Genomic DNA, 14,426 nt, shown 5'->3' on the forward strand with positions numbered 1-14,426 from the left:
GGGAAACTAAGGCCCAGAAATTACTTCCCTAGGGATACACAGCTAATTAATGACAGAGCTAAGACTGAAGCATAGGTCTCCAGGGCCCTCTTTGCTAACATCAATCACATTTTGTTCCTCCTGAGCCCAGCTGGATTGTAAATATTCTCTGATTCACTCCCCTATGGTCTACAATTCATAGGTTCCCAAAGTGGGTATACCGCCCTCTTAGGGGGCACTGGAATGATCTAGGGGGCAGTAGTAACCTGGGGTGCAGTTAAGGGGCATTGAATAAAAATAAGGGTTAACCTAACATAATCCTAGGGGGGGTGCAGAGTAATTTTTTTTTAAGGGGGCAGTGGATAAGTTTGGGAACCTCCAGACATAGTTGTCTCCATATTTTCCTGAGAACTTTGATATATCTTTAGATGTTCTCTGACTATCCAGATGCTTCTACTGAAAATAATATTGTTCCAAATGAGTACAGAACAATTAAGGTGTCTTCACCTATTTTTTATTTTCTTGGCACCCTGAAGTTGAATCTGGCATTTTACCATTAGGAAATAGCTCCAAACAGCAAAGGCTTTTTTTTTTAAAGGTATTTGACTTAATCACCTTAACTCTTCAATTCCTCAAGAACTTTTGTGGGGTTCACAGGCCAGTCCTAAATAAAATTGTGAAACTGAGCAAGTTTGTCTTCCCCAAACTCTAGCTTTGTTCTACCCTTCCTCTCTCTTAACATAGTTAGGGCCACCCCACCCCCAACTATTTATTCTCTGTATTGCCTCCCTGACCAGTTTTCTAGGATTCTGACCTTTCTAGACCTCCCAAACATCAAAACTGTCCTGTGTCCCACTCTCTCTTTTAGATGACTAACCAGTTAATCCATTAATCTCTTCTTATGAGGAAAGTAGGTTCTCAACAGGAACCTCCTGGAGACTGGCTAAAATATTCTGTGACTGTGATTGTGTTGGGGAAATTCCCAGCATGAATTTAGATCAGTGAGGCAACTAAAGCCTTTGAGCACCTTTTCACTTGCACAGGCAACCAATAAGCTCATAGGAGTTCGAATTGGGAGGGACCTTAAACATCCCTTCCCTTGCCCAGAATCATATAGTATTTTTGAACCCTGGTGCTCTGACCCCAGTTTCATGCTTTTTCGATCATTTTTTGCTGACCTCCTCCTGTACCTAAGATCAGTATCTCTGTTCCTTTCTCCCTTCTTAAACTCCCACACCAATAGAAAATCACACTTTTTTGGCCCCATCTTATAGCAGCATTTTTTTGACTGAGGTAGATAAGTTACAAGTCCTTCAGAGCCCTTGCAAACTGCTCCTTCATCAAGCAGAAGAGGCAGTATTGATTTTCTTGAGGTAATCCCTACCCCCAGAGGCTTAGATATTTCCAGTTTAGGCCTTCTAGGCTTGCTTAACCTGTGGAGTACAAATCTAGGAAATGGATTAGAGTCTAGTTCTGCATAATAAATAATAATAAAATAAATAAAATAAACCTCTTCTTTCTGTTCTGTCGAACCTTTTTTTCTTTTTTTTTTTTTTTTGCTTTTTGGAGGGCAATTGGGGTTAAGTGACTTGCCCAAGGTCACATGGCTAGTTTTGTGTTAAGTATCTGAGGTCGAATTTGAACTCAGGTCCTCCTGACTCTAGGGCCGGTGCTCTATTCATTGCATCACCTAGCCACCCCTGTTCTGTCATACTTTTAACACCTCTTTAGAAAGAAGGCTGCCTGTACTGCTTTTTCATCTTACTCCAAAAACAGTACTTTCATGTTTGACTAATGAGTTTTTGAAATTTGAAATAACTTCATTTTTCAGAACCAGAAAGACATTTGGAATCTGTACTTCTGGGGTGCCACTGTGAGAAGATGATCCTTTAAGGTCCCTTCTCACACTAACTTCTTTTGAGCAGTCTGCCTAATAAGAGGATGTTTCCCCAGAGCAGCATAGCTAGCAGGGATCATTTCCTATTCCAACAGTCTCAGTAGGTTCAAATCTTGGATTCCAGGATCATCAGTGAGGCAGAGTGGTGTAACTGACAGAGCCCACAATCTGGATGAAGTCAGAATGCTTGGATTTGAGTCCTGGTTTTCCTACTTAATATTCATCACTGGCAGAGAAGCATCATGGGATAGACAGATGACCAAAGACAGGAGGATCTGGGTTCAAATCCTGCTTCTGATACATTCTGCCTTGTGACTGGACAAGTCACTTAACTTCTCAGTGACCCAGGCAACTCTCTAAGATTTTAAGTCACAGATTAGCATCTGAGCTATATTAGTACAGGTTTCCTCACTCTTAGCTCCTTACTCTGATGGAAATCACAAGTCCAGTCAAAAAAGAATAATAATGGTCATGATAGGCATTTATGCAGTGATATACAAATAGGTGTCTCCCTTTGTGTAATGACCCTTTGAGTTAGATGATAAAACTTTTATCTCCATTTTATAAATTATAAAACTGAAGCTTGTAGATTAACTTGACCAGGGCCAGCACAGCTAGCAGGTCTTGCAAATGGGAGTGAAAACCAGGTCTCCAGCATTCCATCTGCCATTGCACCACCAAAATATCTGACCTTAGGCAAATTAGTACACACCTACCCCCCATCTCTGCTATACCCTTACTTCCTTTGTGGCCTTGGGCAAATTGCTTCAACCCGAAGGGGTTGGACTCAATGATACCTGAGGTGCCTTCCCCTTCAAGTTCTTTGATTCCATAAATGAATGTATGAATGAATGAACCATTGAACAAACATTTATGGATACTGTGCTGAGTGTTAGGGACACAAGTATAAAAGTGAGATTAGCTCCTGCTCTCAAGGGCTTACATTCTAAAGGAGGAGAAACAAAACAAGTAGGGAATTGGAGCCAAGGGAATAGAGTCCTGGTCTGGGAAATCCTAAGGATGATGGCTGGATTGTTGTGACCTTTCCAAAAGTGTTCACTTGATCACTGTCCCCATAGCAAGAGGTGGGATTGGGGAGAACTGGGTGGGATGATCCTCAGTTATTAAACTCTTAGAAGCTTAAATCCCTGGGTGGCATTAAAGGAAGGACTCTGTCCAAGTTAATTTTCATTTCCCTAAATGAGGGAACAGCATAAGGTGCAGACTGATGCAAATGCTTGGCCTTCCTGCCTACTAGCTAGAGTTGGAGCTCATGAAACCCAGTGAAATGGTAGGCGTAGCATACAGATTTCCTACACAAAGAACAATTCTGTGTAAATAATTTCTGTGGTTTACATCAGAATTCTCTGAGATATTTATAACCTTCTATTCACACAAAAAAGCCCCAGCAGTCAGGTGGCACAGGACCCTTGGAGAAATAGAAAGCAGCAACATCAGAGCAGCAAGAAGGGGTCTCAGAGTGCAAGCCAGAAGCCAGCTGCCCCACCTCCCTGGGCTCTCTTGAGCTTTTTGAAGAGGAAGTACTCCCAATTTCACTAGGGGAAGAATGGAAGTAGAGATTAAGGAAGTAGGAGTTTCCCAAGGGCCTGTATAAGTACAAACTAGTGTGAATAGGTGCTTTTAGACTAAAGCAGGCAGCCTCTTCATGCCTTCTTGGTTCAGCATACTTAATAGAACTTGTAGATCCTGCAGGCCACCCCATATTCTTCTCTTCTCAGTGAGAAAGTAAATAAATTCGGTCAAGGTACCTATTTCCATAAGGTAATCAGATGACACCTACTTGACATTCATTTAGAATCTTAGAACTGGGGGCTTTAAAGTCCTTCACTTCCCTTCTAGGCCCCTCTTTTTACAAGGAAACTTGTAAAAATTTCTAGGAAAGTTACTGAGGAAACTCAGACAAGGGGAGGCAGTACATTCGTGCCCAAAGTCCTATAGATCCTCAGTAGCAGAGTAGGGCCCAGACTAGTGTGCTTTCCATTGAGCTTGGGTTGCATTTTGTACAACACACTTTGATTTTCAATATGTTTTCACATCTGGTCTCTTTTCTCATTTGTTCCCCACAACTCCTATTGAGGGTGGGCAGGTTTTCTTTTTTATTTATTTTTTAAAATTTTTATTATTTTTTAAAATTTATTTTTAGTTTTCTACATTCATTTCCCAAAGATTTTGAGTTACAGATTTTCTTCCCATCTCTCCCATACCCCCCACCCCAAGATGGTAAGCATACTGAATACCCCTTCCCCCAATCATGGGCAGATTTTCTTACCCCATTTTACAGAGGAGCAAATTGTGGCTTAGAAAATTTAAATAATTTTCTTGTGGTCATACAGCTAGTTAGTAGTGAAACCAGTTCTTCTGACTTGGAGCCTAGAATGCTTTCCTGTAATGCATGCTGCTATCCATGTTGTGCACTCCCTCCAAAAATAGGGTCAATGTAAGAAGCCAGATATCTGCATTCTTTAGGAGCAGGTAGAGTTTGGAAGGCAAACAGATTCAGGCACTCTACCATACTTCTCTTAAATAAGTAATTTCTAAACACTTGGATACTTGATTTTGTAAGGGAAAGCTTTACTTTTTCTGTTAGCCGCATTCATCACAGATAATATGTATCATTGTTACTTTAAGAAAGAAAGGAGAGGGCATAATGTAAGGTTGAAACAGCATTTTCCAAGCTCAATTCATAACTCATTCCTCATTCATCCTCAGCCCAGGGTCATGCCACTACCCACTAGTGGTCAAAAAAGTCATTGCAATAAAGAAAAAGCAGAGCTCATCAGGTGAATTAAGGTTAAGAAAGAACCATATGCAAGGGAATATGAGAAAGATTATGGGGGTAGAGTCAAAAGAATTTGGCAACCACTTCCTTATAGGGGGTGAGAAAGAAAGAAAAGGCAGCTGATTCCCAAGTTTTTGAGGCGGGGTGCCTAGGTGGTTGGTGGGACAATACATGATAGAGAGAAGGGTGAAGATCTTTTTGCTGGAGGTGACAGTACTCTCTCACTGTCCCCTCATTTATCCTTAGCTGATCCCCAAGACAAATGAGGAAATAGTGAAAGTGTACCTATTGCCCCAAATCATATCCCAAATACTGAAAGAACTGGCCAATATGGTCCCAAGCTACCGGTTTTTTTTTCTTTTTTGTGTGTTTTGTTTTGTTTTGTCATTTTATTTTAAAATGAACATTTACTTTTTCTCCCATTCATCTACCCTTAATTTAAAACAAAAAATAAAAATCTTTGTAACAAATATGCATATGTATACATATACATAGTCAAACAAAACATCATCTATATCTATTGCTTTCAATGATCTATTCATTTATTAAGTGCTTATTACACACCAGGTGTCACACTCAATGCTGTGGATAAAAGAAAAAGGGAGAATAAAAAGCCCCTGCCCTCAAAGAACTTAAATGCTAAGGAAGAAAATATATACGTACAAGCAATTCTCGCTTTATGGAAATGGACCATTTTGCAGACCTCTGTGTAATTTTATGTAACGTGAATTTCCCCTCAAATGTGAGACCAAGGACAAAGAAGCAAGAGCAAGGGGAGGAGGGGGTGGGGACAGGGCCAATCATGGAGTGGGGGTGGGGGGTAGATAGACATGGACACAGACAGGGACAGACAGGAGTTAGGTGAAGAGGAGGGTCAGACTAAGGGGAGGGGCAGCTGGAGCAGAGCAAAGGTCTCTCTCAGGGCTGGAGGTCTGAAATGAAGTCCTTGATAATCCAGCACATTTCCTCCATTCTTTTGCTTTCACTTGGAGAGGTTTTTTTTTGGGGGGGGGGTGTTTTGGTGGGAGTGGTGGAAGGCCTGGAGCTCCAAGAATGGAGGGGGAGAGAGAGAGAGCAGTATTGTACAGTAAAGTTAATATAAGCAGTTTTTTTGGAATGTGATTTTCTAATTCTTTATTCAAAGTTGAATTTGCGCAAGTGAGAACTGTGTAGTTACACATTGGTACCTACAAGATACACAGAAAATAAATGGAAGGTAGTCTCAGAGGGAAAGGTACTAGCATCTGGGGTAACCAGGACAGGCCCCTGCAAAAGATGATACTTGCTGAGTCTTGAAGGAAACTGTGGACTCAAAGAGGCAGAAGAGTTGAAAGGGAAAAAAGATGTGGAGATGGAAGGTGGGAAGTCATGTGTGAGGAATGACAAGGAGACTGACCCTACGAGCATGTGGAAGGGGGCCAAGTATAAAGGAGACTGGAAAGGTAGGAAGGGACCTGGGTGTGAAAAGCTTGAAATGCCAAATGGGGCCTTTATTTTGACATGAAGAATCTATATTGTAAGTAACACAAAGAGAGTCAGCTGGCAGGTGTACATGGCTTATAGGGTGTTACCAACAATAGCTTGTGCTCAAGAAGTGGCAGAAAAGAAGGCAGGCCACTCATCTAGCAAGAGCAAAGAAGAACAGACAGACAGCTTGAGCATTGCAGGGGTTTCCACCAAAGAGGGAAAGAACCAGAGGAAAGCTTCCAGGGCTTGGGGTAAAGCTCCAAGGAGGATTCATGGGAGGACAAGGATAAGGATTGCACAGTATAGGGAGGTGTAGTGCCACTGGAAGACATACAGACATCAATGAGATCATGGGGCCTTTGATGTAACAACAGTAATACTATCTGTTCTCTATCTGCATGTGAAAACCATGCAAGATCTCATCTGAATCAGTTTGATTCCTGTAAATGAGCACATTCTGTAATTCTTAAGATCTCTGATGTAAAAAAACCCACACTGACTAGGAAAGCAATTCTGAGGCTGTGTGACCAGGAGAAGCTGCTGAACCTCTCTGAACCCCCAGTTTCCATGACTGTAAAATGAGTATTCTATGATTCCTCGCTCTTTCCTTCAGAGAGTTGTTGTGAGGAAAGTGATTTCTTTACCATAAAGCATTATGTAAATACGACTGGGGCTTAAGATGTCCATAAGTGCAAAAGAGAGGTTCAGACTTTGTTATATAAAATGTTATGTTAATTTGCAAGTTTGTGTGTCAGAAAAGAAGTGTGGTTGTCCAAAATTCTGGTTCCCATTCCAAATCCATGGCATAGTTGCTGTCTGCCCCAGGGCTAAGAGGAGACATTATCTGCATACCCACCCCAATTTGTGAACTGCCTAGGGTCTTGCTTTTTTTAAATGACAACAGCTGGTGGCTGCCATTATGAGGCGTTCTCTTTATTCCTCCTTTCTCCCTGCCCTTCACACAATTGACTTTCTCCGTGTGTCCTTCCTCTCTTTGGTTTTCCTGAACACTAGAGATGAAGAAAACTATCAAGCTCCAGGGAAAAAGAAATACTTTTAAGAATTAGGCTATAAGAAGAACTATCTTGCTGAGCTCAAATCTGCTTAATGAACCCCAGAAGTTAAGATGAGATGCTCATAAAAGGAGGAATTAAGTCTCTACCTGCAGATTTGTGATGGTGGCTCTGGAGGGTCCCCATTCGCTTGGGGGCTCTGCTATAGCATTAGTATAACTTGATATATGCCTATTTGACTAAACAGTGTTGGTGTTTATTTAAACATGCTTTTTCTTCTTTTTCATTTGAGGCACTATGGTGTAGTAGGTAGATCACTGGAATGATAGACAAGAAACCTGCCATGACCAGCTGTAAAGGCTATTTCTTCCCTGGGTTATAGTATTCATTCAGCAAACATATATTAGATTCTACTATGTACCAGACTCTGTGCTAAGCACTGAGGATACAAAGATTAAAAATAAAAGTTCCTGCCTTATAGTCTGTTGGGAAACAATATGTACATAAAAAATTAAATACAAAATACTTTCTGAGGAAAGGACACAAAGAACTGGAGGGAATCCCAAAAGGCCTCCTGTAGGAGGAGGCCTTTAAGTGATCATGTGGGGTAAAGTTGAGGAAGGAGGACATTGAGGCATTGTGGACAGCATGTACTGTCTAGAACTGGGGGATGGAAGGTCATGTACTGAGAACAACAAACAAGTCAGTTTGACTTGAACATTGTGTATGTAGAACATGTTGTGGAGTAAACCTGAACAGGTAGAACATAATTGGACTATGAAAGGCTTTAAAAAGTCAAAGAAATACATTTGTATTTTATTCTAGAGATAATAAGGAGCCTTGAACTTGAACTTTTTGAATAAGAGACACATGATCAGACCTGTGTTTTAAAAGTATCAATTTGGAAGCTATGTGAAGGATAGAGCCTGGAGGCAGGGAGACTAAAGGTTGTGGCAGGAAATGAATGATTTGCTGAACCCAGAATGGTGGCCATAGAGTTGAAGAGAAGGGGTGTGTTGGAGGTGGATTGGGGCAGTGGAATGAGGGCCAGGGGCTGGGGAAAAGGGGGGTGAGTGTGCAGAAAACATAAGCATTGAGAATGAGGATGAGGATGTCCCCACTTTAAATAGGGAAGTTAAGAAGAGGGAAAGGTTTGGGGAAGATGATGAACTCAGTCTGGAGCCTGTTGAGTTTGAGTTCCTTCCAAGGAAGGCCCTGTTTTACCAACTGAGGTGCTGAAGAAGAGCTATATAGGTGGCCTCTTCTCTTGCCATGCCTACCAGCCCCTACTGTAGCTGTGTGACCTGGGGTATGTCCCTTAACTCCTAGACACAATTTCCTCGTTGTAGATTGGAGTTTTGACTGACTCTCCTCCCTCCGCAAATGTGCTGAGTGGCAGCTCAGCTTTTTCTCTTTTACAGTCACTAGACCTGAGCTGTAGCACTCTGATCAGTTCATAACTTTCCAGGACAGTGCCACAGATGCCCCATTTGAAAAGAGGAAAGGACTGATCTTGGTTAAACAGGGGACAAAGCCATATTAGACAACTATGAAAGTAAGGTTTATAAAGCAAAGTCCATCTGTTGGCTGTGTGACATGAAAGATGTCACCCTTTATACAAAATAAACTATCTGACAATTCCCACTGAGAAGCAAGGGGAGAAAATGTATCCTCAAATGAGACAGAGAAGCTGCAGGTTTTTCTTAGCTTATGGGTGAAATGATGCTGCCATTAGTAAAGCCTCGTGTACTGACCCTCCTGTTCAGAATAGGTCGTTCTTTCCGCTGTCTCCACCCTCACTGGGTGCCCTCCAAATCGCTTTCTGCTCTCTCTTTCTTTCTTTCTTACTCTCCTGGGTTCGACCTAGTCTGTTGTCACTGTTCATTTGTCCCTCCCTCCTTCCTTCCCTCCCCAGCCTTCCCTTGTGTTTGGCTCCCACTTTGATCTTTTAGAGGCATTGCTCCTTCCCAGCACTTACCTGGGCAATGAATCACCTCCTTTTTGTTCAGAACCTAAGTGCTCTTCCTCTACCCTGGCACCTTTTATCTGCTTATGGAATTTCATTAGCTTCCTGTTATAATAGAACCTGCATCTATGTGCTGATGCTGAAATGAATTTGAATTAGTTAATAGCATTTGTTCTCCCATCCCCCACACTCAGGCATGTTTTCCTGTGTCTTGGGTGCAAAATTAGAATCATCCTTGTTACTGAAAAGTATGAAATAAGAAAAAGACATTTGATGTTTAAGAAGAACACCTTAGTTAAGAATGTATCTGAAATCCAATGAACATTTTGTCTCTGGGCTGTGGGCTAGAAATTCAAGAACTAATTGAGGGCAGGAATATGGAAAGAATGCAGAAAATTAGTCAGCTTTGTTTTCTCCTATTAAAATATGACTGTAACTGACTAGATGGGAAATGAAAGCAATTAACTAGCTCTCCAGCCCTGAAAAAAAAAAAAGCTGTCATCCAAGCAAATAAAGGGAAATTCTTTCAAATTAAGGTTTTAGAGAAAAGAAAAGCACTAAATTTGGTCAGCCTGCTGACCCATCTGCTGGCCAGCATCAGAAATGCCAGCTGCACTGCTTGAACTCTGCATGCTGAAGCAGAGCTCTGGTAACTGTGCTGAGCATTCTAGAGGAAGATCTTTCTAGTCAGTTCCAAGTTTTCTTCTGTATTATAGTGTGGTCTGAAAGAGTGTTTGCTTGCAGATCTCCCAACATATCATTTATAGAAGAGAACTGGGCCAGAAAAAGAGGCAGGGTTAGAGAACACTCTACTTGGAGACAAAGCTAAGGCTCCCTACTGACTCTACCACTTATCTGGGGAGCCTCAGTCACTTCATCTTTCAGGGCTTCTGGGCTCCTCCTCTCAAAAACAGCCTGGATGACCTTAGGGAATCTTGTAAGCCTGAGAGACTCTGATCCTAAGACCCCCCACCCCACACCCCCCCAAAAAAAACAGTGATGGGCTGGGAAAAGTTGACAAAATTGAAACCCAGGCTAGTTAGGTAAAGGATTCAAGCAGCTAGTGGGTTAACAGGATCCTGGGTTTCAAGAGTCCCCTACCAGCATCTTTTTTCCACTGCACCAGCCACCTTTTTCTACCTCTTCACCCTCTTAGCCAGCTAATCAGCAGGATATAGAGGATGGGCCTTTATGCTTTAGCTAGTTGCCAGGAGTGCTAACCTCTCTTTTTCAAGTGACTGTATTTTGGTAGTCTGTTTTTTTGGTAACAATTTTCAGGTAGTCTGTATTTTGGTAACAATTCAATTTCAGTGAGTGGATTCATTTGGAATCACAGAAGGTCAGTAAGTTGAACATGATATAAATATATCAAGAGTCCTCCCATTTCAGGAGGAGGAATCTTGCCAGTGTCTTAGATGAATTAAGAAAACTGCACTGTAATATGTAGGTATTTTTTCAGGTAAAGTACAGGGTAGCAGTTTGCAGAATATTTTGTAGCAAAGGGAAACCATCTGAAATACATTTAATTATCTAGCCCATATCTATGTCTGCTACCTGAAGTGTTGCTATATTGAAAAATAACTTTGTATTTTTTTTCTCCTGATTTGGTTTAGAGTGGCCCTTAGCTCACATTTTTTCTTTCTTACTCAGGTGACAGATCATGCCACCACTGCCCTCCTTCACTACCAGTTGCCTCAGATGCCAGATGTTGTGGTCAGGTCCTTCATGGTAAGTGGCCTTAGCATAAAATTCCTTTCACTGACACATCCAAATTGGTAACAACAGCAATAGTAAGAGAGTAGCTTGAAAGGTAGCTTTTGCTGCTTCCTTCTATCTTCAGATGACTTAGGAGTCTCAAACCAGAAAATGGGGCCTCTCATTTACCATTGATGAGAAATGTACAATTTCCAGGTCTTACCCATGATTGCTGAATAAGAGGGAGAATTAGGATAGATTTTCCAAGACACTAACTTAAAATTTCCCAGGTTAAGCCTTTGTTTTATATAGAATTGAAACTTAGACTGTGAAACAACTATTGGATAGGCTACATGTTTAAGTACCTGCTATTTGGTTTATGTTAAACAACTGGTTTGACTGATTTTTTGACTGAATTGACCAGTTGTTCTAACATCTTGTTAGCACAGCCTCACTCCCACAGCATCTGGCCCCATCATCATTAAGCAGAGTTAAATTCTTTTTTCCCTACATATTAGAAAAGTTGGCCCTGAAAGAACATAGTCCAGGCTCTTATCTGTCAGGACTTACCTTTGAATGAGGTTCTTCATCCCTAAATAAATGTTGGCAGCTGGGTGGGATAGTTTTTGTCCAGTTCATGTAAAAATATGTGCCTGAAATTAAGGTTTGGAAACCAGTGGTATGTTTAAAAGTCACAGACCCCTTTAATCAGTTGACTAAAGCAGAGAGTTGACAGTTTGAAGTGAAAACTTCATTTTGGATGGAAATGAGTGATAACCCTAAGCCTGGCTTGTCTAAGTTTACTGTTTCCCTGGAGTGACCTGCCTTTGGGCTTTTAGAAAATGTAATTTTTACATGAGGGAAGATAAGCTTCCTCAAACTGAAGCAAACGTTAGCACTTGCATAGGACAGTTCAGCTTGTCCTTTTCCCCATGTCTGCTACTGATCTCCAAAGATCTAGTCCTTTTGAAGGAGAGCTATTGACTATCCAAGCTTTACCCCTTTGGAGGAGGCAGTGATGAAGATGGAAGGATTTGTATCAATAAACTCAGCTGACCTCCACTTCAGAGAACAATTTTCTCATATCGACTTAATTCAATGGGACTTGAAATGACGAGATTCATATGCACCCTTCACAGCAAGAACTCGCTTGCATGGATTTTTTTTTTTTAATAGTGAATCTCCTTGAGCTTAGAATTGAGTTATACAATTCTCATCCTTATTTATGATGCTTGGAGGAACCCAGTGGAGAGAGCTGTATTCATGAACACTTAAATGTGTTAGTAGTTGCCTCTTATCACCTTATTTGGTGGTATCAGGGTAGCTGTGCCCTCAGTGTGTTAGGTCTTATTTTAGCCATGGAGACCAATGTGACCTCTGAAATCACATTAGAAAGAACGGTATGTTGACCTCTTTGGGAGAATTCCAAAATCTTAATTTATTCAAAGACTTCCCTTTTGAAGGCCTGTGACCACTTGTGGGCATAGCAGAAGAAAAAGGGAATCATTGTGTACATTACAAAGATTCAGAGCTCTGGAAATAAACTGTGGTTATGTAGGGTCCCTGATGATACATGAGACCTTGGATCATTATAACCCCTAAGAGAGAACACCTGCTATGTTTTTGTCTTGTTTTTCTTCCAGCACTACTTCCTATCCACAAGGTCCTTAGTTTGGGGGAAGTGAGGGGATTCTAACAGAACTGAAAATCAGCAATATTGTGACCTTGTGGTTTTCTGCATGCTTCTCTTTCTATACAATCACAGGATATCTTTTTGGGTCAAAGCCAACTTAAGTTCCCTGCCCTCAGCATCATTATGCTTGACAGGAAGGATGACATTGGAAGCATCCAGATCCAGTTTCTTTCATTTCTCTGTACACTTCTCTTTTTAGACCTGGTTAAGAAGTTACATAAAGCTGTTCCAGGCTCCATGCCAGCGCTGCGGAAAGTTTTTGCAAGATGGCCTTCCTCCCACATGGAGGGATTTCCGAACCCTCGAAGCCTTCCATGACACCTGCAGACAGTAACCCTACCCATCCCTGCTTTCAGACCCTCAGGATAACAAGCAGGGGGGAAAATGAGCCCAGCACCCAAAACTTTTCCAGATCAACCTAAACAATATTGATGGCTCAGTAGTTAACTCTCTTCTCAACATCAATACATTCATTCTTTTCCTTTAGTAAACAGTGCTTCACTGTGTATTAAGGCTGAACCAGTGCTTTTGGATACCAGGTTGTTTCTGTGGTTGATGGGGACTAATTTTATACTTCAGCTGGTGCACAGAAGGAAAAGAGGACTTTTTTGTGTACATAATATAAGAAAGTAATGCAGTGTGTTCTTCTGTGTTTGTTAGTGGTGAGCTCATCCTTCTGGATCAGTCTCGTAAGTCATTTTCAGGAGCTATTGTCATTTTAATGAGAACTTCACACATGGTGCCAGAAATCTACATTGTTAAATAACTTATTTTTATAAGCAATAAACTCTTTGTACTCAAGATGAAGATTTCTAGCTTGTTTTCTTGCAATGCCTTATACATTTCATTTCATTTAACATATGAGCTTTTCTCTGTCTTTGGAAACAAAACAGAACAAAAACCCTAAAGTAATGTTCACTTTTTAAAAATCTTGTTAAGAATACATATTGGTATGGCTTACTTTGAGAAAAGAGGGCACTTTTAGCAAACAAGAAATGTCAAAGGCATGTGGCCACTTGAAAGATGATGGCTTGTACTTTTTGAAAAAAAAACATACAAATGTTTCTCTTTACTCAAACTGCAATTTTTTAAAAAAGAAAGGACTATACATTACTAAACAGTTAGGGAACATCTAGGAAGTATCCACAAATCTGTGTTAGCCTGATATTGGTCCCAAAAGTCATTCTAAAATGAAATTTAAAGCTATCAGTTAGATCCAAAAGTTTCAAACCAGTAACTAATTACACTAAAATTAAAAATGAATGATCTAGTAAAGACTTTGATGGGAATGGGGGATAGTTTTCATACACTGTTGTAGAACAGCCTGTATTGCAAACAATAGGTCATTTATAATAAACAGTGGATCATTATATGATCATAGATTTAGAAGGGACCTTGAGGTCCTTACAGCCAGCTTCCTAATTTTACTATTGAGGAGAAGGAAGCCCAGAGAGATTAAATGGTTTCCTCAAGGTCTTCTTGTTTACTGCCTCATAAACAGCAGGGCCAGGATTTAAACTCGGATCCTTTACTCCAAATCCAACTGTGTTTTTACTCTCCTGCTTGAAAAGATGATGTATTCGGTTCAACAAACGCTTATTGTCATTATTGAGGGCTCTTTTTTTTTTCTTTTTTTGGTTTAGATTTATAATTCCATTAGGATAGGGAACTTTAGTGAGGAAACTCCCTCTACCGATACAAATTGGCAACTTCTACAATTTATCTTATGGAACAATTATAAATTATTAATACTAATTCCTGACATATATACTTTGAGGTTTACAAAGAGCTTTACATTATTTCATGTAAGCCTCACATAAGTCATATTAGTTGGATAAGATAGGGATTATCCCTATTTTATAGGTGAGGAAACCATTTCAGAGAGTTTTAATTGATTTGCTTATGGCCACACAGCC

General features: G+C 40.7%; 1 protein-coding gene across 1 annotated transcript in view; it reads left to right on the forward strand.

Annotated features, from left to right (window-relative positions):
* Positions 1-13,311, forward strand: part of MED27 (mediator complex subunit 27) — a 256,004-nt gene extending 242,693 nt beyond the window's left edge. The window contains exons 7-8 of the mRNA XM_069069312.1: positions 10,773-10,850; positions 12,710-13,311. Coding sequence (XP_068925413.1) covers positions 10,773-10,850; positions 12,710-12,844 — 213 coding nt within the window. The 3' untranslated portion in view covers positions 12,845-13,311. The remainder of the gene's footprint in view (positions 1-10,772; positions 10,851-12,709) is intronic.
* The last annotated feature ends 1,115 nt before the right edge of the window (positions 13,312-14,426 follow it).

The sequence above is a fragment of the Petaurus breviceps genome, unplaced genomic scaffold (assembly GCF_028583685.1).
Source record: "Petaurus breviceps papuanus isolate PSGF00001 unplaced genomic scaffold, PetGlider_PUasm1.0 90779, whole genome shotgun sequence".
In the NCBI taxonomy this organism is placed as follows: Eukaryota; Metazoa; Chordata; class Mammalia; order Diprotodontia; family Petauridae; genus Petaurus; species Petaurus breviceps.